We start from the raw sequence: 26,496 nt of genomic DNA, 5'->3' as shown, positions 1-26,496 counted from the left end.
GAGAGAGAGAGAGAGAGAGAGAAACACAGAGAGAATCCTAAGCAGGCTCCGCACCATCAGTGCAGAGCCTGATGTGGGGCTCAAACCCACGAACCATGAGATCATGACCTAAGCTGAAGTCAAGAGTGGGACACTTAACCAACTGAGCCACCCAGGCGCCCCTGTTTAGGTTTTGATTTTAAATGCAGTATCTTCAGCAAGGCCTTTCCTTGGTGCCCTACCAGTCCCCTCATTCCCCTACCCTCTGCCATTCTGAACCACAATATCCTATGTTATCATTTTCAAATTTACAGATACCTACAAGCATCCCTTTTGTTCATATGTTTATATATTTAGGACAAGGGTTTTTGCCTTATTCACCATCATATTCCCAGGGTCTAGAGCAATGCCAAGCACACAGTAGGCACTCAAAAAATATGTGTTGATTTGTCTAGGTAAATTTTTAAAACACACAAAACTATGCTATATGATGTTATAGGCACCTAGTTACGTACAAAAAGAGAAAACCGTGGACAGTAACAGGGGTAGAGCTTATTTCTGGGTAAGAGGCCAATAGGATTGGAGAGTGGGACAAAGCTTTAAAATCAATCTGATATTTTTGTAAGTGGTGAAAGAAATACAATGACATTTATTAAATCTGCATATTGTCAAATCTGAGCAGCGGTCATGTAAGTATTGAGCTTTTCTGATCGAGATATTTCATAATGAGAACACAATTGTGGGTTTCAAAGAGATTTGAAATGACAAAATTACAGACATAGAGAATAAATTAGCAGTGGTCAGGGCTTAGGAAGGGGGTGTGGGGGGCGGTGACTCTAAGTGGGAGCTCTTGGCAGTGACTGAAAAGTTCTATATCCTGCTTTTGGGGACAGTCACACTAACCCACAGGTAATAAATGGCACAGATTTATACAGACATCAATTTTCTGGTCTGCACGTGCTACAGTTACATAAGATGTAATCACTGGGGGAAACCGGGTGAAGGGGACACTGGTCCTCTCTGTCCCTCTCGGTACCGTCTTCACAGTTTCCTGTGAGTCCAGAGTGATTTTTTTTTTCTTTTTATAAAAAGAGAGCTATGCAGTCCACCTAACATAATATTATTTCTGTTTGACAGATGAGACGAGTGAGGCCCTGAAGAAGAAAAGTGATGTTTGGCAGGCGGTATGTGGGCAGGGCAGGGGGGCCCCCAGAACCTGCGGTTTTCTTTGAACAACCAAGTCAACAAACGCATGGGTCTAGATCCCCCAGGGGCCCTTCCTCAGGACTCTGCCGTGACCCTGACTTCCCAGTGAGTAACTCGGTCTGCACAGCAGAGCTGCAGATCCCACGCCTTCGAATTGGAGAAACTTGCTCCAAATTCCAACTCTACCACTTAGCAGAGGGATGGCCCTTTACTTCAAGCACTCGGAACCTCGGTTTCCTCATCTGCCAAACAGGGACTGTGTGATGATGCACCACATATGCTGTTAAAATCAAAGAATGCACGCAAAGGGCTTGGCATAAAACTTGGCACACAGCAGAGTCAGGGCACAAGCAAGAGTCAAGAAACACAGCCTATTACCTGTGAAAGAAATCCAAATACGTTTACCATTTGTCCCAAGGACCCTCCTACGCAAGGTACTGTCCAACCACACAAACGGTTTTTGTGTTGGGTGAAGTGAAAGTGGAAAGGTGGGGACGTGGCAAACTGTGGACAAGTAGAGGCGGAGGGTGAAGTCAGGAGAGAGGCAAATGACCTTAATTGCCTACGCCCTCTATCTGTTATTAGAAAGTAGCGGGGAGACCCAACCAGAAAAAGAAAAGAAAAGAGTATAAAATCAAACGGCTTATTTTGTTTGTGTAACCCCACAGACGACAATACAATGTAATCACACATTCAATGCCGAGAGACTATCGACTCTGACTCTGTTAGATTGACCAGACATAAAGCCAACCGAACGCGATACGCTTCAAGTTCCCAAAGACTACAGCAAGACTGTAGGCGGTGGTCGTTTAAAATTAAAAAAGAAAAATGAGGACACTTCTTTCCTTTTGGTCACGAACTCCCTAACTTTAAAACCACTGAAACGAGACTGAGTCTCTGAGAGGAGAAGGATCCGGGCTTTGCTTTCAGTTGGCCGAGGAAGAGCATTCCAGCCCCAGAAGCACACACACACACATGCAAGAAACTGGACACTCGATTTGTTCTCAAAAGGTACATTAAAGCTGACAACAAACCCACTTGAAATTCTGAAATCAGAACAACAAAGAATTGGGAGAAAGAATTGGCCTTTCAGCCGAAAATATGCTGACAGGGTGACAGGGTCTGTGCCATGTCGGCAGAAATACATAAATCAGGTGGCTAAAAAAAGGAAACGATCTGGAGTGCAACTCATTTTTAGGACTAAATCACAAAAATTAATAAAAATATGTGAGGTTTTCCTAAAGTTACTGGGCATCAGGAAAACATGAGTCTATTGTAGAAAGAAAAGGTTGAGCATATTTTATTTTCAGTAAGGGGGAAGGTCCCCAAAGCATAGCCATCCCCTCGCAAATGCTTTTAAATCAGTAATTCCTACGACAGAAAGTGCTTGTTTCCTTTTGACAAGATTTTAAGTACACTAGTAAATCTAAGTTTAATGCCCATCAAATATTTTGCAAAAGTAATGAAGTCCAGGTAATAAATGAAATCTCAGTAAATCTCTCCATTTAAAGTATTGCTGACAAGAAGAATCGGTACCCTGTGTTTCTGGCTGGCTCATCCAATTTGACGTATTAGCAGAATGTAGCAAAATTTGCTTAAAGTGCTGGTTGTATAACGGTGAGATTCTTTTCTCATTTTTATTTAAAACACAAAGATGAATGACCTACAAGTACTAACTTTTCCCTTAACTCCCAGTGTTCGACAGCTCATATTCCTCCACTAACTCCCTTATGTAACATTCTTTCTAGCAATGTGAGCAAATATGTAGTCATAGTATCAGCCATCAGAGCAACAGAATTCTCTACAATGAATTAATTTCATGTTAACTACAAAATAAAAATGGAATTACACCTAAAAAAGAAGATAAGAATAATGAAAGGAACCAGAATATTTCCTCTTCTGGAAAATAAAAAATGGGAAAATCATATCAACTCCCATTAGTTCACTGCTAATTAAAGGATAGATTTGGTAAAGAATATCTTCTAAAGTCTTAATGGACTTAAAAAGCTACAAGAGCTGGACGGTAGAAATCGTAGTAGTTAAGAAATATCTTTGTTTCACTTTTAGGCTTTTTTACAGAATATGTAAAGTGCTGTAAAAATGAAAGTACTGTAAAACTGAAGGTCAATTTTAGTCAAAATGAGAGGGAGATTCAGGGTTTAGCTAAAACTCCCTATCTCAATTTTCCTATCTTGACAGTGTCTACATCTCTTCTTAAATTTAAATACATTATTAACTTGAATTCATTACCTTCAGAATTCATATCATAAAAATGTATGTATGTGAAAATGTGAAAAGCATCTGACCTTAGAAACCAATTTATTTTTCCCTTCTTATTTCAAAAACAATTTATTTCCAAATTTCCAAAGCAAATAATCTCCCAGGTGCTTCCTGCCAGTTGTAAAGAACATTCTATTTAGGGACGACATTGGAACAACACATTTCACCTCCTCTCTCTTCCTGCTGGCTTCCAGTGTGTTGGAAATTAAGAGTTTGAAATTAGGAGTTTTAATTAGGCAGGCTTTCTCTGCCTGTTGGTTTATTTCCTTTATTTTTAAGGTAGAAGTCTCTATATGGTTGAGTGCAGCTCCTTACAAAGCCACAGAGGGTCAGACCTGAAATGGGAAAGTTATTTTAATTTAGTCCAGCATGTTTGTTTTCCCTTTTTGCTGACACCTAGATCCTATTCTGATGTGACTGTGTCTTTGTTTAAGATGGCTTTTCAGGGTATGAGGGAGCTGCGTTTTAAAGGGCTGCGTCTTCTAAATGAGCAGGTAGTTCGTGACATTAAAAAAACTGTCGAAGTTCTGTAATTCCCCAAGAGCTGGCTATCATCTCAAAGGTATCTAGGGGGTGCGACTGTGGTGGTTTAAACAGCAACTTCATAGCAACTGGAACCACAAGTTTTCTGAAACGTGACTTGTATCTTGGTATCTGGTTACATCTTGGTTTCATCTGTAACAGGCTTGAACTATAAAAACCTTAAATAAAAATAAGAAATGAAGTGTTTCTGTAGAGGTGGTCCTCTTGAAGCGTTTGAAGTCATAAGCAGATCCCATGGGGCACAGATTCGAGACACAGAGTCAAATCACTGTGGTAAGAAGCACACACAAAATCATCTCTCTCTCCAGAACCACCTATCGGCTGCAGGAAATCAGTGTGTCGTCCACAGAACTGGCCACCCCTCTGGTATTACACGAGAGGGTGCGGGAGGATAAGTGGTTGGTATGGAAAGAAATACAGAAAGAGAAAGCAACAAGAGAGAAACCGGAGATAAGGGGATAGAAAGTAGGGACAACGGGCTGGTTTCAGGAGGAACTTGGTGCCGTAGCTGTGCTCAATTGGTGTCTTTTGAACGGAACTCATTGAAGTTGATATTATGATAACACCGAGAAAAGAAATGTTTTTCTGACTCTGACTTAAGATTTCTAAAGACAGTCTGCCGTTTTAACTGGAGCCACAGTCAGAGCATGAGCCATGTGCCTGCTCCCTAGTCCTGGGTGTCTCTGGTCAGGCTGGGTCTGAGGTTCTCAGACTGGGTACTGGGCCAGGCCTCTGGCTGGTTCGAAAGGCCCCAGGGCAGAGCACTTAACATTCCAGAGACATCATTTCTAGAATGGAAACTTAACTTCCAGGTCATTTAATTAGCAAATGAACAAGCTCATTTGGTCTCAAATACAACATATGCTGTTTAAAAATTAACAGCATTTAAAGGAGAACCCTCAACTATGCTTACAACTTAGAGGGCAGTAATTCATTTAAGCCTGAAATATTAATCTAATTGGTGCAACCTTTTTGGAATATGATTTGGAAATATCTATTAAAATGTTAATGCACATATGCTTTCACCCTAATATTCCACTGCTAGAAGTGCGCTCATATATATCCCCCTAAGCACATAGTGATGTTGGCACGGAGGTTTTTTCCTGCATCACTGTAATAGCAGAAAACTGGAAACGACCCAAATTTCGCCCATGAGAAGGAGATCCATGCAATCAGTGATGGTGCGTTCATAGGACGGGACACTGTGCAGATGTTGAAAAGAATGTGGTGGACCTTTTTGTTATCATAAGGATATACAAAGCTGTATAGATATGAAGAGATCCCAGAGACTGAAATAAAAAATTAAATAGCCGAATGCATAACATCCTATTTGGGCTTTTTTAAAAAAAAAAATGATTGAAACATACACTTTTCGTGCATTTTAAAATTCTGAAAGAACAAAAGAGAAGCTTTTAACAATAGTGACCTCTGGAGAGGAGGCTGGCAATTTTATTTTCCCCTTCATAGGCTTCTGAACTGATTAGACTTCTAATCGTGGTAATAACAGCCCTGTTATTACTTTTAGAATAATTAAAAACGAGCTAATAATACACGCTGACATTAAACCCACATGAGCAAAATCCGCGCGGATGCTCCTCGAGGAGACTATCCAAGGAAGCTACATTCTGCTGTATGTCAGGATCACTAGGGCTGCGCGAGCAGATGTTAACCCGTTGGACATAGAGCAAAATGCGAAACACAGCCGTTGACTCTGGGTTCCCCGCTCCGCTGGCGTGTTTCCAACATGAAACGCGTTGACATCGGTCGGTTTCTAAAGGTCTCCTGTCTCCCGACGCTGCAGTGCAGGACGGGCAGGAGCCCCGGGCAGCCGCAGCCGCGTCCGGGGGGGGAGCTGGCGGGCCGCGGCCTCGCACAAAGGACTGTTTCTGTATCACCCAGCGGCGCCAGTATCCCTTCCCCGGCCACAGCCTGTGTGCACGTGTCGCAGACATTAGAGCCAGTCCCTGCGGCAGCTCCGTTCGAAAACTCGAAAGCTCTCGAGTAGAAAGAAGGGAAACTATCCCAAGTGAGATTCCTCCTCTTCCCGCAGACACACACACACACACACTTTCTTCTCCTCGCTCCCCGTCTTTTTCACGCTCCTCTCTACTGGTTCCTAGAAATATCTACCGGGCTATTTCGTTTCTGGTCTAGTATGCATAAATCAAAATCAATTCGTTTCCAGACTGTCGTAGGAAGCCTTGGTTTTAACCCCCTTTATTCACCATACCGTTTCTCTCTTCTGGTGCTGCCTTAACCTGCTTATTAAATGTCTTCAAAAAATTGGGTTTGAAGGTCTGTAGCTTAAATGTCTTCCAAATATAAAACTTTCCTCCACTATAATTATATTTCAATAATGCATTAAAAAAAAAAAAGTCCCTTTGCTCCCAGAGTATTTGGAGGCTTAACAGCAATGCCAACAAGTAAAAACTTGTTATCTTCGGTGTTAAGGGAGAAGCCAGTAAGTTTAAAGAAACGTTAACTCATCGTATTCTCGGGCAATACCTCTCACGTCTTCACTAACAATCTTTAACTTGCTCTTCAGATATTTATAATGCAAATGTGGGGGGAAAAAAAGGACTGTGATTTTCATGTATAAATTGGGAAGCTAACTTTTCTGCAGCCTGTTTCTCCCTGCTCTCTCTCCCTCCCTCCAAAAAAACAGCAGCAGTAAACAGCAAACAAATCTCAAGGTTAACCCCAAAGTAATCTCTTTAGTTACTGAGTTGAGAAATGTTACATAGAAAATAAGGGGGGAATGTGCTTTTTTCTAAAAATTTGGGGGCTAATCTAGTGTGAGTAGCTAAAACTGTATTTTACTGCATCAGTAACTTTCACAAGTCCAGATACTTGCTTATTTGTGCCATAAATCCATATTAACAATCCACTACTTTGTCAACCTTCTCAGCCTTGGCGCTAATGGAAGGTGCTGTTAACAGCCCTCAAAACTAAAGTTCCTTTATTTCTTCTGCCACTTGAGAAAAAGTTCTGCCACAAAATTCTAATAACACTAAGTTCCTACAAATCAACTTGGAAACGTCTAAATGTGTTTTTCCTAGAAAAAGTGCCAGACATCAATTTTATCTGGCAACCATCAAAATACATCAGACCACAAAACTATACGTTCCTGGACCTCACAAGACGCACGGCAAAAAATTTCCTCCAGCCAACCGAGTGTTCAGCTGCAACTCTGCAGTCTACGACATGGGCAACAACACTGAAATTAACCTCTGCTACCAAGCCAGGTAACACGCCCCCCTCCCCCCTCCCGCAGAGGGATGGGTGGAAATTTCAAATCCACCTTCTCAATTTCTGGTGTGAGATTACACAGGATTATTCAACTCGGCATCACACTAAACTCACTTTCACAAAAAAACAAGCATAAAGTCCAAGTAATGGAATTTTTATTTGCACATTCTGTGTTATTTTATATGAAGACAAATGACAGAAAACATGGGAATTTAAGTAAAAGACCAATTTCCTAGAATGTCACGGTTGGTAAAACGTCTGTAACTGGAGTATGGCATAATTGATGTACACGGTGACCTCAAGAGAGGAAATGCCTTTGGGATCTATCAGTCATTTATTCAACACCTAAAATGAAAAACATAGTGGGGATTACAAGGCACTTTCCTGAACAGAATTTGCCATCTAGCTAGACAAGATAACACTACAAGAGTTCAGAACAATGTAGGATTGACAGGTGGGGGCGGGGGGTGGGAACCAAGGGACAGTGATCTTTGATTATGTCTCTCCATACTGCTTTATTTTTTCAAAACCTTGCTACATGTCTGACATTAATAAAGGTTTAAGAGTCGAACATCAGTGATGGAAAGGAAAGGACAGATGTGGCAAGGAACAGGAAGAATTCTGCTCTAGCCAGAAACTTGATGGGGGAGCAGGGTACACACAGATCTCTCCTTCTGCCTATGTCCCAGATCTATCAGCAAGTTCCCGCTGTCTCTAGAATCTCCCCCAGGTTCTTCCTCCTCACCCTCTTCCCCGCCACTGCTTCAGGCTGCCCGCCCTGCTCACAATCCCCTTCCTCTGGTATCTGAGTTCTGACCTCTTTTGACAGCCCAGCAAAGACCATGGACTCCCTGCTTGGAATACTGTTTTGAAATTAAAAAAAAAATTGGAATACACAGATCACAAAAGATGAATTCTATTAAAATGCACACACCAAAATGTTTTATTGGTGATGTGACAGGATAGATTTTATCAATTCGTTCAATGACAAGATGTAGCTGTGGGTCTACTGGCTACAGGATTTTCAGTTTAGTGAAAAATGTAAAGGGTATTTTGAGACAGCAGCAACAACCGTACTGTGATATCTATATACTATGTAACAAAAATTCCTGATTTCTATTGGTGACAAACTCACGTCTTCTCTTTCTTTTTCCATTTTTTTTAAGTTTATTTATTTATTTTGAGAGAAAGGGTGGGGGAGGGGCAGAGAATCCCAAGCAGGCTCCGCGCTGTCAGCACGGAGCCCAAGGTGGGGCTCAAACTCAGGAATCCTGAGATCATGACCTGAGCTGAAGTCAAGAGTTGGATGCTTAAACGACTGAGCCACCCAGGCGCCCCTCTTCTGCTAATTCTATTGTGATTTGTCGCCTACATTTATATTTGAAGGAAATGCTTGATTTCACATAGAGGTTAATGACAAAAACAATTTTTCACATCTGAGTTCGCAGATCCCAAGCGTTCTGTCCAGGGATTTCTTGCATCTTAATCTTGGATTAAGAAGTCCTGATCTAGAGATCTGCTCCTCCTGACCAGCAGCCACATTGCCAGTAAATCTGATGTTATCATTCTTCAGCGCAAAAGTCTTCCACAGCTCCCTCACTTCCTGGGGCAAATGCAAACTTTTTTTGGAAGGCAAGCAAAACCCTCGGTGCTCTGTTCTCTGCTCACCATCTGGGGCTTATCCCCCAACTCTTGCAACCCCGGCACCCTGCCTGTAGCTCAGGCCAACCCATTCTTTCAGTGCCAGGTCAAAAGCTGCCTCCTCCCGGATGCCTTCCCTGATGTCTTCAAGCAGACCCAGGCGTGTCTTTTCCGTCTCCACTGCTCATTGCACAAACCTCATCACAGGGATTATTTTACTGTGCTATGGTTGCCGCCATGTGTGTTGTCTTTCCACCACCGGCAATCCCCTTGAGGTGGAAACTGTTTTTTAACTTTGTGCTGGACCTTGCCTCATGCCTAGCACAAAGAGATGCTCAGTAAATCTCTGATGAAGGATTGAGTGAATGAAGGACTGAATAAATGAAAGAGATAAATATAAAGAGGGAGAAATCAAAGATAAAGCTACAGGTTGTTGGGGCGCCTGGGTGGCTCAGTCGGTTAAGCGTCCGACTTCAGCTCAGGTCACGATCTCACGGTCCGTGAGTTCGAGCCCCGCGTTGGGCTCTGGGCTGATGGCTCCGAGCCTGGAGCCTGCTTCCGATTCTGTGTCTCCCTCTCTCTGCCCCTCCCCCGTTCATGCTCTGTCTCTCTCTGTCTCAAAAATAAATAAACGTTAAAAAAAAAAAAAAAAGCTACAGGTTGTTTATTTATGTTTGAGAGAGAGAGAGAGAGAGAGAGAGAGAGAGCGAGCAAGAATGGGGAAGGGGCAGAGATGGAACCTGATGAGGGGGCTTGAGGCTGGGCTCGATGGGGGCGGGGGGGGGGGGGGGTGGTGGCGGGGAGGGTCTGCAGGGAGGATGCTCAAACGCACAAACTGTGAGGTCATGACTTGAGCAGAAATCAAGAGTCTTGCTTAACTGACTGAGCCACCCAGGTGCCCACATAATGCCACAGTTTCTGATCTGGATTAATGTAGGAAAAAAAAAAAAAAAAGAGAGAGAGAGAGCTAGAGAGAGAGAGAGAGAATGAAGGAAAAATTGTGCTCATAAAGTTTTAAATTAAGTACATGTACAGATTCTAATTTTTTCAAAGATATTAACTCATGAATACAGCAGAGCATAATTATCCACTCAAACACACCATTTATTCTAGTATTCTTATTATACATACATGTGCTACAGAAAAAGATCCAAACTAGAAACAGGTTGCATTCTGAAACAAGGTTTGCAAACCGGTCGTCTGGAGTTTAGAACACAGTTTCCCTCAGAAGCAAATTGAAATTAGTAAGAAGGTGCCCAATGTATCTCACAAGTCCATTTGATCTGTAGTGTGCCTGAATGTCTCCGTGTTTAACTGAAAACCAGTAGAAATAATACTGTTCAATACTGTTGTAATATAGCCAATTGGACAAAGCAGCAAGAAGCGAATGGGAACATTATTTATCCTGAATATTGACATTGGAGAAAAGACAGGTTTAATTTTAGCAGGCTGAGGAAGCCAGGAGAGATATTTACGAAGATCAGAAGGAACTTCTGGTTATTTCAGAAGCTTTTGAGGGAAGAAGCCTTGGCTGTTTAATATGTATAATTTCACTTCAAGACTGAAGACGTTTCCTTTTGGCTCAAGGGAAGGAAAGAGAAAAGCTATTTTGCAGTACTTGAAAACGTTTTGGAAGACAAAGGGGAAGGAGGAATGGAATTCGAGAGGTTCTGTGTGTCCTATAAAGGTTACCTGAGGTCGAATTATCCAAAATAGAAAAAAAGAAGCAAGCTTTATAAGGCATGGTATAAGTGGGGGGTTGTTACTGCTGCTAAGTATTTCTGGTTTTCTCCCCATCCTGGACACAGGGGAGGGCTGGACCACCCGGCCTCCTTGTGTCTGAGTGGCACCCCTTTGCAGAGTGCTGGCCAATGAGTGGAGAGTAGAAGTGACAAGGCAATTAAATGCCAAGGAGAGATCCTTGGGTTTCTCCTTTCCCACTGGCTTAGCACCTCAGCCACGTTTTAAGAGGTGACTCCTTTGGATGCCTGGGTTCTGAAATGACTTAAAGAAGAGCCCCCCTTGTGACACATGACAGACACATATAGACAGGGAAATCTGTTAAGATATAAACCGTTGTTGTTTTCAGTCACTGAGAGTATGGAGATACTTGTTTCGCAGCATAACCTAGCTTATTATGACTGACACATTGTTCTTATACTTAACCTCCAGGGAAATGAGAAAGGCTAGCAGGGAAGAGACAAGCGGTTATGGCTGCCCTGGTTAGACATCTAAAGGAGAACAGAAGAAGGGAGAAGAGGTGTCAGTCAGATGGAAGCGATCTTCCCCAGCTGGTGCTCAGGGTTTGGGGAGATCTTGTTTTACTTGGAAATTAAAGACCCGATAATACCATAATTACAAACTGGGGAGACAGGGTCCTAGCCTTCTTGCAATGAACTACGTGCTACTAGAAGGCACACGGCCTTGCATTCATCACTGAGGTACATGCTTGGTGGAGGCCTCAGAGCTTAACAGCATTTGTAAGCTTGAGAAAAATGACGCAAGAGTGAATAAAAGCAGGGATTCGGGAGTCATACTGGCCTGAGTTCAAATCTTAGCTCTCCCTCTTAAGTCACTAAATCTCCTTTTCTCTAAAGGAGATAAAAACAGAATCGACTTCAAAGGTTTGCCGGGAGCACTGAATGAGGTCATATTTGTTAAGTGGCAAAAGCAGTGCTTGGCATTACTAAATACTCTAGCTTTTTCGAGTCTTCTGGAAGCCCAAGAGTTGGTTTGTTATAGAAAGGGCACCTCATTGTCAGGTCCTGAACATAACAAATCCCACGGCCTACGAAGTGTTGTTTCGAGCTGGATCTCGTGGGAGCTCTCAACCATTACTAAGCTCAGTGACGTGCCTCTGCCTATGACAGCTGCACACCCCCATCCTCCTAGGCTGTCAAGATCAAAGGTGCGCCCCACTTTAAAACAGACGCAGGAAAATCCAAAGATGCAAGATGGATAGATTGGGGCAGTATCCATCATGCTCCAAGATTCTTTTCATTTTACCAAAGAATCCAAGAATTCCAATAGTATTTTGCAGGTTTTTTTCATTTCTTCTTCTTCTTTTTTTTTTTTTTTTAAATGAATTGCTTGACAAAGAAAAGGAAAAACAAAGCTCAGTGGTTCCCTTGTCCATGAAGGAGCAATCAGAAATGAGAATAATCTATGTAGGTGGGAAAAAGGACTTGTGGAAACACATCTGTTGCCCGCAACTTTCTAGGGGCACATCTATGACACTGGTCAGGGAGCAAAGCCAGCCCTCCAGGTCCTTCGTAATGAAAATTCATGCAGAGTTATTGTGATAATAGAGGACACATGTCAGATTCCTGTTTCTCCAGCACAACCAAGATCTACAACCCCACATTCAAACTCCTTGATTACAGGGACGCCCTCAAAGATCCACAGCCAGGTGAAAACACAAAATTCTCCTAACCGGGATAAAAATGGAATCAATTGGCTCCAGCTGTGAAAAAGTCCACAGTTAAAAGGAAGTTACTATTTTTTCAAAATAAATGAAAATATATTATGGCATAGAGGTAACAATCTACACTATAATTTAAGTGGAAGCTGAGACGCCACAAAAATGCAGAGCCTGCCTCTCCTAGGGCCGCTCCCACCCCAGTGGGAGAGAGATGGCGCTCACATCTGTGCACGTGGGGTACTTTATCAGACGGGATCGAAAAGAATGAAGACGCCAAGCTTCTCATTGTACAGATGAGATAACCGAGGCCCTGAGAGATTCAGCGTTTGGCCCCAGGTCAGACAACCAGAAGTGGACCCCAAGTTTACCCAGTCCTGAAAGAGGACTTCAATGACCTGCATTTTGACTTCTTTCCATACTTTGCAATTGATTAAATTCTTTCCGACTATCTCTCGACTCAGGCAAAGCAGCCCATGATGGGAACGGCCACTATCCCCTCAGGCAGCAAGGACTGCCCTGATGCCAACAAGACCCCGCGTGACTGACCCCAAGATGAGGCTCAGCCTGACCTTTATTGCCCACCAGCTTGTACTCACCGACCTTCTCCCCCTAGTTTCCTTACACAAACCTGGAAATATTTTCAGCACTTTGGAGTCAGTCTTTGAGACACTAGTCTGCTGTCTTGACCTCACCGAAATAAGTTCCTCATTCTGCCTTTGGGTTTTGTCAGCAGCGAGTGGCCAAACCTGGTGTGTGTGGGACGGGGACCCCCACCCCCACTCCGAGCTGGTGTTCTTGCACCCGTGCACGCTGGATACGGTCATAGTTCAAGTTTCTGCTGCTGCATCACCACCTCCTCCTTTCCTGAGGATGGAATCTGCCAAGTACGTACCCCGCCTGGCCGGTGTGGAAGCCCACCTTCCAAGGGAAGCATGTGCCTGCAGGACCTAAAGCCCCAGACTCCAGGGCAACTGTGAGCCTGCAGAGGAGGAAGGGGGTCAACGGCTGCCCCCTTCTCCATCTTCTGCCAATCTTGCCTCCTCCTCTCCCCACGCCTAGCAGCTCACACCTGCCTAGTCTCCTTAACTCTCCACTCTTGCTTTGTCCAGGACATTTTCCAAAGGGGCTCCAGAGGGATGATATAAAACACGAACTAGTTTAGCTACACCCCCATTTAAAAAGCTTTTATCTACTTGCCCTCCAGATAAATCCCAAGCTATTAAGATCTACAAGATCTACCCCCAACTCACCCCTACCCTCCTCTCCAATCCCTCAAAGAAACGCCTCTGTCACCGAGGAGTCTAAAGACTCCTTCCTGGGGCGCCTGGGTGGCTCAGTCGGTTAAGCGGCCGACTTCGGCTCAGGTCATGATCTCGCGGTCCGTGAGTTCGAGCCCCGCGTTGGGCTCTGTGCTGACAGCTCAGAGCCTGGAGCCTGCTTCAGATTCTGTGTCTCCCTCTCTCTGACCCTCCCCGTTCATGCTCTGTCTCTCTCTGTCTCAAAAATAAATAAACGTTAAAAAAAAAAATTAAAAAAAAATAAAATAAAATAAAGACTCCTTCCTGCCCTTTAATAAGCAGACACAAGGCACCTTCCTCTGAGGTCCTTCTCCAACCCCTCAAGGCAAGTTGATGGCACCTTGTCCACAGGTAACTCTTATTGCCTTTATCACAGCATTTTACTATACATTGTTCACAGAATTCAAGCTCCTATATGGGATCCTAAGACACAGAACTGAGCTTCAGAGCCCCCCCAAAACCCTGGGTTTAAACCATGTTACTGGAAAGCTGTTTTCTTTCTCCAAGCCTCAGTTTCATTTTCAATAAATGGTGAAATCCACACCTTACCAGTTTGTTGCAGGGATTAAATGGAATGACAAGGCAAGGCCTAGAAGGTACAAGAGTGTTGACTAAGTTATCTCTTTCCCTGGGCTATAAGAGTTCAGTACTGCAAGAACAGGTTTTTTGTTTTCTGTTTTTTTTTGGTTTTTTTTTTTTTTTTACTCTTTTGTATTCCTCATGAATAATACAGTAGACATGCATTAAATGTTGGCAGAATAAAGGGGAGAGGGAGAAAAGCAAGTGAGAAGGGAGGGAGGGAAGAAAGGAGGAAGGAAATTAAGTAATGAAATGAACGAACGAAGCTAGGAGCAAAAAAAGACACCCTGATCTGTTAGAGCTAAAAGAGGTATTTTTAAATATTAGTCATAGGACTTTGAGAATGTCCTATTGCTCCCTACTAGGAAACTCTGACAAGATATCTGCAGACACTAGGAAAAGATCATCAAGAGACCGGCCCATCCACCAGAAAGCAGTGTAGTTCAATATAGGATAGGCGTACAGATTTTAATGTAGTCCTCAATTTGTTCATTCCTACTCTGGTCTAAAACACTGGACTTGTCACAAAGGAGGATACAAATAAGCTGATCTTACTGTCAAGAGGTCTCAGTTATAGAGGACGTAATACCTGGATCAGTGCTGTTGTTAAACCAATCATGGGGGGGGGGGGGGGGCAGGCAAAGCCTAATTTGTTGTGTCTGCCAATTGCTGTGGTGTAACTATTCCCACCGTGGCTGAGTTCCATCTACCAATGATTTACTCATAATTATTTAGCTCACAAAAAAAAAAAAACCCTATGTATAGTGGTTCGCCCCCACCCGCCTTTATCCACAGGGGATGTTTTCCAAGATGGCCAGTGGATGCCTGAAACACGGGTAATACCAAACCCCATATATATACCAGGTTTTTCTTATCCATACATTCCTATGATCAAGTTTAATTTATACATTAGGCACAGTACGAGATAAGCAGTAACATAGAACAATTACAACCATATACTGTAATAAGTTTATGTGAATGGAGTCTCTCTCAAAATATCTTACTGTACTCACCCTTCTTGTGATGATGGGAGATGATAAAATGCCTACATGAGGGGATGAAGCAAAGTGAGTGACGGAGGGATTGTGACATCTCGTCTGGCTACTATCTATCTTCTGACCCTACATCAGAACGAGAATCATCTGCCTTAGGAACCTCGATTGGCCAGCGGTAACTGACCCAGCCGGAAGCCAGCAACTAGACGGTGGGTAAGAAGTCACGGCTGTGTTTAACAACTGGCTCTCAGGAGCCCTCAGCCGGCCACGGATTCTCCATCCCTCTTAGTTTTCTCATTCCTGCCATCGTTTTAGTTAACTCTGTTGTTTATTAGTATCCTCACTGCCTGACGGACAAGGAAAATAGATCAGAGAGGCAACTAATTTTTCTGTCAGTGGTTCTAGCAAAGGAGATTGAATGGGGAGGAAGGTCAAAACTATTAGCTACGATATGTTCATAGGTTTCTACTATCCCCCTTCTCTCTGCCCCGGATTCCTGCAGATGAGTGAAGACAGGTACCCTAATCAAATGCACAAAACACAAACACACTTTCTGACCAAATATCGACTTGACGGCCGCAACCTGGAAACAGAAATGGGGAGAAAGCAGCTGTGTTGGAAACCTAAGAAAGGTCGCGTTCATCGAGATGGCAGAGGGGATATGAAAATGGGACTTCTCTGGGTAGAAATAGCAGGGAAAATATTTTCCTGAAAGTTACAGATCACAGCAGCTTTCTGGACCCAAATCTCAACAGGAAAAAACATACCAAACTAATAAGGGAGAACTGTTCAGCAAAACATACATCTTTATCTTAACATGGTTAGAAACCGGGGCAACATGGAAAAGTTTTATGAAGTTCTGTGATGAAGTCCCACTCTCTCAGCTGTAGGAAAGGTGTTGCCTGGGTGGTATTTATGCTTTAACAGAAGAGGAAGGCACTGGCCACATTGCCTTCCCCCTCCCAGTGTTTGTAAGGGAGGCGGCACCCCCCTGAATAACACGTCACAAAATGTGCTCCTGACCTCCGGCGGAAGTAGAGGGTGCAGTTCCGAGGAAGGCTTGTCTATAAAAGCGGTTTTCTTTTTATGGCTCAGCAAATGTCTTTTGATGTGAACCCCATTCTCTGTAACCACACTTCGTCTGATCCCGAGCTCCTGAAGGAATACCCTAGCCCTGCTCCGTGATTTCAGCTTACTTACTGTCTAGGCATTCGGGATTCCGGGGCTTTTAGAGGCTACGGTGGCAACAGCTGTTGCTTTATTTCGGTACTAAAGTTAAGCACCCTGAACTCAAGCCACACAGAGGAAACATTAGAAAAATCAAAACTATGTGAAGGTGAGTGAGAATACAAGAAAAAATATGCCTCCGCAGGAGGAAAGAAACACAACTATCACAGACTCATTCTCAAGGAGACGAGAAGGGAGGGATGGAAGGCACTCCCACTCCGTTCAAATGAAGTGCAATGTAACAGTAAAGGAGCCTCCAGGATTTGACATTAAGAAAATAATAACAAACACATGCACGTAACAAGTGTGCATTTAGGGCTGGCTACCTGTTTCACAACCTGAAAGGAATCAGAGAGAGACTGGAGACAGATTTAATCTCCAGGTATTCGAAATTACCCAACTCAAGGAGAATATAATTACCCTCTTTCACTGGAGTAAATAAGGCTGGGCAGGGCTGTGTCAAATGAGCGAAAAGGGCAAATTTATGGCACACAGGGCAGAAAGTAAGGCAGGAATTAACTGTGCCATTATGCCCATGAGCGGACAAAAGAAAGAATGGGCTCCACTGGTGAGGACAGGAGGGTGGGCAGTGACCCGGGCACCCACGACTGTGTGTGAGTCACATCTGGCAGAGGCAGAAATGAGATCATAAAACAACATGGATGGCAGGTTTTCGATCTTCAAACAGCAAATAGATTAGAAGCGTTGAGGAGTTAAAGTTAACACACAACTCTAACGTGGATTGAGACGTCACGAAAACCAGCAAGGGTGGATTCTCCAGGGTGGGGTGGAAAGAGCCGAGAACTGGTTATTACACCGCATGCATTCCAAAGGCCTGCTCTCCAAATTTTCAGAGGAAGAAGCACGTGATGTTAAAAGCACTGTAGGGCTTACACACGCGGGGTGGAAAGGTACAGCTTTTATGAACACTGAGCCCAAGGCCAGCCTATCCGGGCACGAATACCAAGTCCACCGTCGATTTGCTGAACTGCGTGTGTGCCCACGCACGCACAGGTACGCTCAGATCTGTTGACCTCCCTGGGTCTGAAAATTCTCTTCAGTGAAATGCCGGAACTAAACTCTGCGATCTGAACGGTGATTTCACGTTTCAAAATTCTAGGAAATAAACCATCGGGAGAAGTTACAGGCCTCTTAGTAAATGAAAGGTCTAGGATGAACGATAACCCTTTTTTGCTCCAAAACACAGAACTGAGACAATGACCACAGAGGCAAGACAGGCCTCAGCCCAGCTGTTACATGGAACCACAGCCACTCAACCCCCACTACCCTGTGCCTAAAACCGACAACCGAGAAGGGCACGGCCTGGTCTCAGGACATTCCATCCCTTGGATTACTTCATGACGTCTCTGTCTCCTACCCGCCTACCAGGGTACAATTTTCTAAAAGCAGAAAAAAAAAAATCCTTCCCAAGAAAATAAACACTCCAAACAACTGTCCCATTCTGTTACCTATTTGGATTACATAATTACTATGAAGTCAAGACTTTCTTACTGACATGCCAAAAAAGAACTCTCAGCTCCTAAGTTGAACTTTTTCTCCACCGTTCAAAGCTCTAAAAACTAAAACCCAAGTCCCTAAAAAGCAGTCCCTAGCGCCCACTACAATGGAATAAAAACCCCTCTGCCTCAAATCTGCTCAGAGTGGAAACTCACATCAAAATATCTTAAATCCATGGAGATCTAGAAGTTCGTGTACTCTGTTCTTCAACAGTAAAAACAATAGTACAGACCCTCACTAAAGGCCCAAAGTGCCTCCATAGGGAGAGAATACCAGCTTTTTTCCTGGCTCCATTGAGGATAACTTAGTCAAGTGTACCTTCACCTTTTCCGTTTGCCCATCTATAAAATGGGGCTACCAGTAATTGGTAACTGGCATCATTTGCCCACAACCAAGCAAAATAGTTAACCCTCGGGTCACCTGGGTAGCTCAGTCAATTAAGCATCCAACTCTTGATTTCCACTCAGGTCATGATCTCAAGGTTTGGTTCGTGAGTTCTAGCCCCAAATCGGGCTTCATGCTGACAGCACGGAGTCTGCTTGGGATTCTCTCCCTCTCCCATTCATGCTCTCGCTCTCTCGCAAAATAAGTAAAACTTTAAAAAAATCTAAGAGGCACCTGGGTGGCTCAGTCGGTTAAGTGTCCGACTTCAGCTCAGGTCACGACCTCACGGTCTGTGGGTTCAAGCCCTGAGTGGGGCTCTGTGCTGACAGCTCAGAGCGTCGAGCCTGCTTCGGGTCTTGTGTCTTACTCTTTCTCTGCCCCTCACCTGCTCATGCTCTGTCTCTCTGTGTCTCTCAAAAATAAACAAACATTAAAAATTTTTTTTAAGTTAACCCCTTCCTCACTTACCCCTACACCAGGAAAAAACTACTGGGCCAAGGTGATTCGAATCCCACAGAGGACATTAATTAAGGTACCTGTACTTTTCCAGTTGGGGCAGCAGTGAAAAGGCTGAGGGTTCCTTTTATAGCCTGTCATAACTTGTTTGTCTGGATCAATGTAGAAATAGCAGCACTTTGCTCTTCATAATTCCTCTCCAGGAATACAAAGCGCTAGGATATTCCTGGAATGCCTCCTCACTCACAAATCGTAAGTCGGACCTCCTGCAATCACTGAACTTTGCTCATACGGTCGGTGTCAAGATTAAATGAGATAATGCATGTAAAGAGCTGAGCAAGAACTAAATAAATGATGTTAAAAAAAAAACCCACAGCGAACCACCACACACACACACACACCTGCCCCCACTAAAAAAAGGACTATCTCCTGATGCTTATCAACTTACTTGGAATAGGGAAGACTGAAATGTAAGGTAATCGTTCCATGGCACACTCTAGAGATCTTGGCTAGCCTCTGGTGTTCTCATAGTCAGTCACCTGCTAGTAGTAACGCCAAGAACTTTCCACAATTCCGTGTGCTCGTTCATACCCCAGCAGTCCTGTCCAACTCTCAACATCAAGAGGCATCAGAGAGTTTGAACCAATGGGAACAGGAATGCAAAAGACCTTATAGAAAGTCCAAAGCCCCGGACATTGATCATGTGGAAGTTTTGCCAGAAAAGCCAAATACCCCACACTAACCGTTTAGTGGGGGGGGGGGGGGGGGGGGGGGCCGGAAATAAAGTGCAGAATCTAAACATCCTAATGAAAAAGTCCACATCTAGACCAGCCCCTAAAAGTAGAGCTCTTCTCTAAATTTTAGGCTACAAATAAACTCTTCGTAAGGCACACCTAGCCATCTTTGCTGTTTGGCTGTGCATGGTTATATTGTCCTTCTAGGCCCAAAACCGTTTTTCAAGAGCTTCATGAAAATACGAATATTTTCATGACGAGGGATATGCGGGTTTTACTATGATTTATAACTGAGTTTTACAATTCACTTGGGGCACACAAGACATGCGACACTCACTTTGCCAGTGACACGCCGAAGAATGTAACCAAGCAGGACATTTTTTTTTTTTTCTTTTTAGAGACGGCCAAATGAATACTGTTTGGGCTCTACATCTGCAACGGTCATGAGGTGGTGGCAAAAAGTAAATAGCCATAAAACTTTGATTTTTTATTGTGTGTTATGCCTATCAACCCATAAAAGGCCAGGATACGTCACAGTTTTTGTAGTTTCTAAGCCATTTTTTGGGGAAACACACAGGGCGTTAGTGTTAGCTTATTCAATCGGTAAAAAACCAGGCCGCTTGAAGGCACTTGTACTTTCTAAGCCACGCCTGCCAAATGCAAAGGGCAAATGCGCCCCATAACTTTAGGGAAGGGTAAGTCACGTGCTACCTCTTGCTGAGTGGTTGGTTGATGTCACATGACAGACGTTTTTAGACACCTGGCTAGTACCAGGAACGAGTATGTTCCCTACAATTCAAAGTAACAAGTGCAACTTGTAAAAGTCAAGTATTTTTATTTAATACATTCTAATCAAATAGTAACAGCAGTAAATAAACACTTTGAAAAACAGGCAAGTATCCCCCTATCTCTGGAAGAAAATTAAGTCGAAGTATTCTACATGGTAGAAGGGAGAGACCAAGTGCTGATGTCCGTGGTCAGACAACTCAAGGACAGCTTGGAAATTTCTAAAGCCGTTTCCCAAAAGTCAATGGCAACAGGTTGGGATACGGCTACTTCAAAGGATAAAATGTCTGTATCTACATGGTTTTATTAACAGGGATTGAGTTGCACCTGTATAGCACATTCTTGTCTTTAGCCTTAAAGGAAAAGACAAAGTCTTTTCCGTTTGCACCAGTTGGAAATATTTCTGAAATAAGGCTCCCTTAAAATGGATTACTACAGTACTCATTCACATGAGAGAGTTCATACATGTAGTAAAAAGTCAAATACAGGATTTCATGGTCACTTTTTTGGTTGATTTGGTTAATTGCATAAAAAGGAGGATAAATACTCACAAGCAGGATCTGTTTAACAAAACTCCTAGGTACATCAAGAACGCAAAAACAGAAAACGTCCTAAAGTAGACTCTGATCACCAGGCACGTAAAATTAAAGCTAAGCCTGCGTCAGTTTTTTCCTTCGACTTCTTCAGTGCTCCTGCGCAGAGTTCTCGCTCTACTGCCAGGGTCTGGGCCTTCTACCTAGCAAACAGGAACCCTGGGAAGGCAAGGCATTCTGATAAAATGTTCCTTCAGCCTCTACTCAGGACATTTTATTTTTACCTTAAAAGGATCAGCTGGTCTTGGTCAGCCTTAGGGAAAGGAAGCATTACTCAGGTGAAGACATTTGGGGAAACTTTAAATACCTAGCTACCTCCTCACACGTTTAAGTTAGATGGACTTCAGCTGTTTTTAGAATTCCAAGTAGTTATCCAGAGTAGTGACTCAAGTTTTGGTTCTTTTTTTTTTTTTTTTTTTTTAATACATAGCTGCATTCGGAGATACTCTATAGGAGGCATGTTTAGAAAAAGAGAAACACTTATACCTGGAATTTATATTCTTCCAAGTAATCTTTTAGTCTTGTTGGTAAAGGCAGTCCCCAGATGGTGCCGGTGCATTTGTTAATGGTGAGTCTACAGAGATGCTGCAGAGGCGGGGCTGATGTGTAGAGCGGTTTGGTCAGATAAAGGTGAACGGTGCCGTTCCGGGGCGCTTCTGGGCCTGTCCGCTTATCCTTGCACATCTGAACGTAGTAGTCGATCAGATGAACCACACTGTCAAACTGTTTAAGCTTGGATTTGACACATATGATAGAGTCCAACCTGAATTTCCCATCTTGGTATTCGATTCGCAGATTAGTTGGTCCAGCTGATGTTTTAACAGATATTGTTAGTAGGTAGTCTGAGTGCGAGCTATCTCTAATCAAGAAAGTTCCTTCTGGTGCCTCTTTTAATTTCTCTTTGGCTTCATTAACAGTCATACTTCCCCAGTACCAACCTGGGGTTTCCGTTCAAGAAGAAAAAGAAGAGAGGGTAAAATAGTTATTATACAGAATTTCTTAAATAGGGCAAATACTTGGCAACAATTTTTCTAGCTCTAAAGAGAAGTGCGTGACAGTTTACCAGAGACTACCATAAATATTTTAGGTAGACATCTAATGAAAATGTGGGTCCGTTTTATGAACACAAACTGCGAGCCAGTTTTCTTCTTTAAAAAGTAACATTCGGTAGCCCTTTAAACTCTCTTGAGATTTTCTCCGAAGGACACAGAATTTTGCCATAGGACACACTGGCTGAGAAAGCATGATGCTTCTAGCACCGTTCAAGTGAAATCAAAGTAAATTAGAAATAACTCGGAAGTTAGAAATAAAAGGCGTGCCCTTACAAAGGTGGAAACCCCAACTCCTGGAATCCCAGCAGTTTTGTAATCCCAAAACTTCTTGGAAGACTCGCGACCACCCTCTCCCTCCCTCCCCAAATCCGTTCATGGCAGAAACTCTGTTCAGAGACCTTGGAAAGTACTGCTATTTCCTTGTTTTTGAAGCGCGGTTCTACTACAACAGCTTCTGTTTGTTGCTTTGGTTACAACTACCATATCAGCCACTGAGAAATGAGGGAAACCCCAACTGATAAGAAGTAATTCAAGTTTACAATCCGCACCTCCTTTGGACTTTGCCCTAATTCAAATCCCATCACAACCTTCCGTCTCCCCAGCGTTCTCCATTTCATCTGCCTGCACCATCCCGGGGCCCATCTCGTTTTCAAAAACCACTTCGAGCCATTCTGCATAAGAAGTCTGAATAATGCGCTCTTCCACCCCACCCCCCATCCCCCACCCCCCAAATTGCTCGGGTACCTGCAATCTGCCGGTCCGCCCCGCTGAGGGAAAGTCGGTGGTCCACACTCAAAGACCGAACCGCAAGTGACTTTTCCCTCTCTCTAGTGCTACCAAAACTTCAATTTTGCCCCAAACGTAAGCTTTTGGGATTCAGATTTTGAAAGCTTGCGTGGTTTGCCAGATTTTTTTTTTTTTTCAATCTTCTCTTCTTTCAGACGCCGAGAGACGACGGCGGGCCACGCAAAGCGCAGGACTGCGCTTGAACCAAGCAATAACCCTGGGCGCGCAGCCCCTCAAGGCCGCGCTCTGCAAGGGGCTTCGCTGGCCGCCTTCCTCCCGGCCCTGCTGCAACCGCCCGCGCGGCAATCAGTCCTTGGAACTTGGCCGCCAAGGTCCCGGGCTGCAGCGGCGGCTCGGCTCGGAAGCCGGATGCGGCTGAAACTGCGGGCAGCGCAGCGCCCACTGGCCGCCCTCGTTCCCCGCGGAAAGGGAAGCGCCTGGCTCTTTCTCCCGCTAGGGTTCAAGCCCGTGTACCGACCCCTGAGCAGCTGCGGCAAACAGCTGAAGGCTCCAGCTCCCTGAGAGGCTATTTCCAAGCAGCCCTTCTCGCGTTCTGCCCACCCCTAGGCCTCTGGGTCCCCCGAGAACCACTTTTCTTTCGCATTCCCAAGGATCCAGGGCCGTGCGGACATCCTCTCCGCGGGCCCCCGCCCTGAGGCGGGGACGGGAGGCGAGGGGCTGCAGTTCAATCCCATTCTGCGCTCTGCACCGCGGCCCCGCTTCCTAGCCGCGCTCCGCGTCAGCAAAGTCCCCAACCGCGTCTTTGGGGAAGCGACCCTTCTCGCGCGCGTCGCGGCTGGTCGGCTCCCTACCTGTTTGACTGAGCTCGCGTAGGGCCTTCGCCAGACCCGCAGCCTCCGGGGACGGCTCTTCCGCGGACCCCGCGGTCCCCCACTGGCTCTGCGTCCCTTCCGCGCCATTCCCGGAGGACTCGAGACACCGCAGGGTCATGGGAGAGGGGTCACCGCGGCAAAGACAGGTGGCCGCCCGCGCTGGGATCAGGGAGGGGCACGCGTCCTTCTTGGAAATCAGTGAGAACCCCAAAGCAAGTCTCTGCGGGGTATCCGAATTGGTGGAGGGGGAGGGGATGGGAGGCTTCTGGCGTTTCCTCCCCAGGTCCCAGTGGACGGACGGCAAAGTCCCCCGCAGGCGCGGTCACCCACAGTTTGCCTGCAAAAAAGAAAGTATGGGGTTGGGTCGGTCCAAATTGGACCCCTGCGTCTGGGACTGTGGGTGGGAAGACAGACGTGGAAAATCCCGGGGACTCCTCCGCGTCTATCCTCCCGCACCATTTAACCCCAAGCATGCAGTGACTGCCCCGGCCCAGCTGTAGAGAAAGGAGGATAAAAGAGAGAGCAGCGATCCAAGACGCCGGAGTTGCAGAGGGGGAGGGGGGAGGGACAGGATAAGGGTGGGGAACAGGGTGTCTTCCCGCCCAGGGCTACTAGCTGAAATCGCAGACTAGCAAAGACGAGTCACCTGCGGGTATGGTGGTAAATAGGCCCTAGTCAAGGACAGACAGAAAAATCGCAAAGGAAAGAACAGGAGATATCCCCAAATTGGCACCCCTCTATCTCACACTCCGCACAGCCCGGGGGCCCCGGGACGAAGCACCCTGAGCCGCCAGCCCGGGGCGCCAAGGTGCGCGAGCTGCCGCACCCCCGCCCGGAGGCTGCCTGGCTCCTCTCTGCCCGCTCCCCAGCGCCCGCTTGGGGTAGAGTTGGGGGGCTCCCCGGGCTCCGTGGCTGCCCCTCTAGTGGCCGGGCGGCGGCGGCTGCTGCAGCCGCCACGGGCGCTGTCGAGGAATCGGCCCAAGCGCGCAGCCCTCGCGGGGGCTCGGAGCCCGGAGCCGAGACCCGGGCCGGGGCAGAACGGGCGGCTGCGAGCGCCGCTGGACGTGCAAGACAACGAACGCCGAGCCCTTACCTCGGCCTCGGCCGCAGCGTCCACACCAGGCAGCCTCCCCAGCGGACATGGGGCGGGGGAGTCGGGAGGGGCCAGGGAGAGGAGGAGTTTCTGCCCGAGTTTCCCCAGTTGACTTTTAATTTGGGAACGAGATGCCTGGGGATGCGCTCCGCACTAGCCAGAGTTCTCTGCGCAGAGGGCAAACAAAAGCCCGGGGGATCTTCGCTTGGAACCCCCGAGCTCTGAAATCCCCCACCCTGGGCAGCTGCTGGCTTTCCCTCCGGCTGCGACCAAGGAGGTGGGAAGAAGAGAGGGAGGAGGAAGGAACTAGGGCGGGAGGCAGGCGGGTGGGGAGGAGCGGCAGATCAGGTTATTAGGATTATTAATTTGGATGGCTGTTTGGGGCGGGGGAGTAAACTCCGGAGACTTCCCGACGCCTAGAAGGAGCCGAAGAAAGCAGGCAGTAGCGCCCGGCCGCGGGGCAGAGCCGAAGCTCGGACTCTCTCCCTGGCCGCTCTGAACTGCGGAAGCCAAGGCCGCCCGGCGCTCGCAGCCGCGCCCCATGCCCTCCCCGGCGACCCTCCATGGGGAGGAGCCTTCGGGCTCCCGGGACCAGTACCTGCCGCCAACCCCCGACCGAGCTCCTCCGGCGCCCGGGTTGCGGGCGCAGGGGATCCTGAGGCTGTGCGCACCGGGCCCGGGGGCGCACTGTCCGCGGCCCGCGCAGCGCCGGTTGCGGCGGGCGAGGAGGTTCATGCTTCAAGGGAAGCCCAAGGCCCGTGAGCCGCGGTGGCGGAGGCCAGACATAGCAAGAGTTAAACGTCTGTCCCCGGAGCCGGGTGTGCGCGCGACTTCCCAGCCCCGCGCGCCTCCCTAGCTCCCCGCCTCCCTCCCCTGTCCGCGCTCTCAGGGCGCCCCTCCCGGCTGCTGCGGAGGCCGCTTTCCAGGAACTTTCCAGGAATCCGTCTCACGTGACCGCGGCCCCCGCTCCTGCTTTAAAGAGGCTCCGGCGTTAATGCGCAGGCTTCAGGGAAGGCGGGCTTATAGCGCTCGTTGCGGTGCTGGGCGGCGCGGCTGGCCAGGAGTCCGCCCGCCTCTGACCGCACAGCTCCGAGTGCTCCGAGGCGCGCACAAGCCCCACCACCACCGCCGTCCCCGCTTCGGCGGCCGGAGCCTGACCCCCACCGTGTCAGCTGTGCGCGGGGGTCTGAGGACCAAGCGATATCCTCGCCCAGCCGCGGGTCTCTGTCTTTCCCACCCGCTCCGCGCCTTCTCGACGTGACCCTCCCAACTGCACATTTTGTGAAAGGGATGCGGGAGAGGCTGGGGGTCCCCGAAAACGGCCCCTCTCGCTCTACGGCACATTAGTGGGGGTGGGAGAGGCCCCGATCCAGGCCCCCGCGCTCCCCACCGAGAGCCGGAGGGAGCGGACTGAAGGCTGTGCCCTCGCCCAGGTCCTAGAAGGCAGCCAGCGAGCTGAGAGCGGTGCCTCCTTAAGCGGCGCTAGCGGCTCTCAGTCTCCTCCCCCAGGCGCTCCTGCTCTCAAGTCTCAGGCAGCAGACCAGTCCGGCTCCTCCTCCCCTCCTCCCCCTTCCCCTCCTCCCTCTGTTCATAGTCTACACGGCCCCACTGTCTCCTTCCGCTGGCAGACCCCGCTCACCTGCTCTGACTGCTGAAGGGGCGCCCTTACCTACGCTCCCGGGTCGTGCTGGACCGCCGGCCTAGGTGCCTTGCAGTCCCGAGAGCTCTCGTCTTGGCGATTTCTCCCGCAGGGCTAGCGCCCAGGGACTGGAAATTCGGAAAGATCTTGTCACTCCCCTGCCCGGAGACCCTCACCTCCTCCCACCCGATTGAAGGCCACCTG

The 26,496-nt window shown here is 46.7% G+C and overlaps 1 protein-coding gene across 9 annotated transcripts; it reads right to left on the bottom strand.

The window, feature by feature from the left end:
* Positions 1–7,470: 7,470 nt before the first annotated feature.
* SOCS2 (suppressor of cytokine signaling 2) lies at positions 7,471–26,443 on the bottom strand. Of its 9 annotated transcripts, none has more exons than XM_078449617.2 (4): positions 26,323–26,443; positions 23,540–23,897; positions 21,376–21,827; positions 7,471–7,602 (listed from the first exon to the last, which is right to left on the bottom strand). In XM_078449617.2, exons 2-4 carry the CDS (start codon positions 23,676–23,678, stop codon positions 7,588–7,590), a joined length of 606 nt encoding a protein of 201 aa, XP_078305743.1. In that variant the 5' UTR covers positions 23,679–23,897; positions 26,323–26,443; the 3' UTR covers positions 7,471–7,587. The 9 variants fall into 9 exon arrangements, with proteins under 9 accessions (XP_078305743.1, XP_078305744.1, XP_078305740.1 ...); XM_078449618.2 differs by lacking the exon at positions 26,323–26,443 and adding an exon at positions 26,293–26,309; XM_078449614.2 differs by lacking the exon at positions 26,323–26,443 and adding an exon at positions 25,252–26,023.
* Positions 26,444–26,496: the final 53 nt, after the last annotated feature.

This window comes from Panthera onca, chromosome B4 (assembly GCF_046562875.1).
Source record: "Panthera onca isolate mPanOnc1 chromosome B4, mPanOnc1 haplotype 2, whole genome shotgun sequence".
Classification (NCBI taxonomy): domain Eukaryota; kingdom Metazoa; phylum Chordata; class Mammalia; order Carnivora; family Felidae; genus Panthera; species Panthera onca.
Note: the sequence above shows the minus strand (reverse complement) of the source record. Positions and strands in the feature narration are given on the sequence as shown.

Coding starts and splice junctions, on each gene's coding strand:
- SOCS2 (XM_078449617.2), bottom strand. CDS start 23,678: ATGACCCTGCGGTGTCTCGAGTCCTCCGGGAATGGCGCGGAAGGGACG. Junction 21,828..23,539: donor ACGCGAGCTCAGTCAAACAG/GTAGGGAGCCGA, acceptor CGGAAACCCCAG/GTTGGTACTGGGGAAGTATG.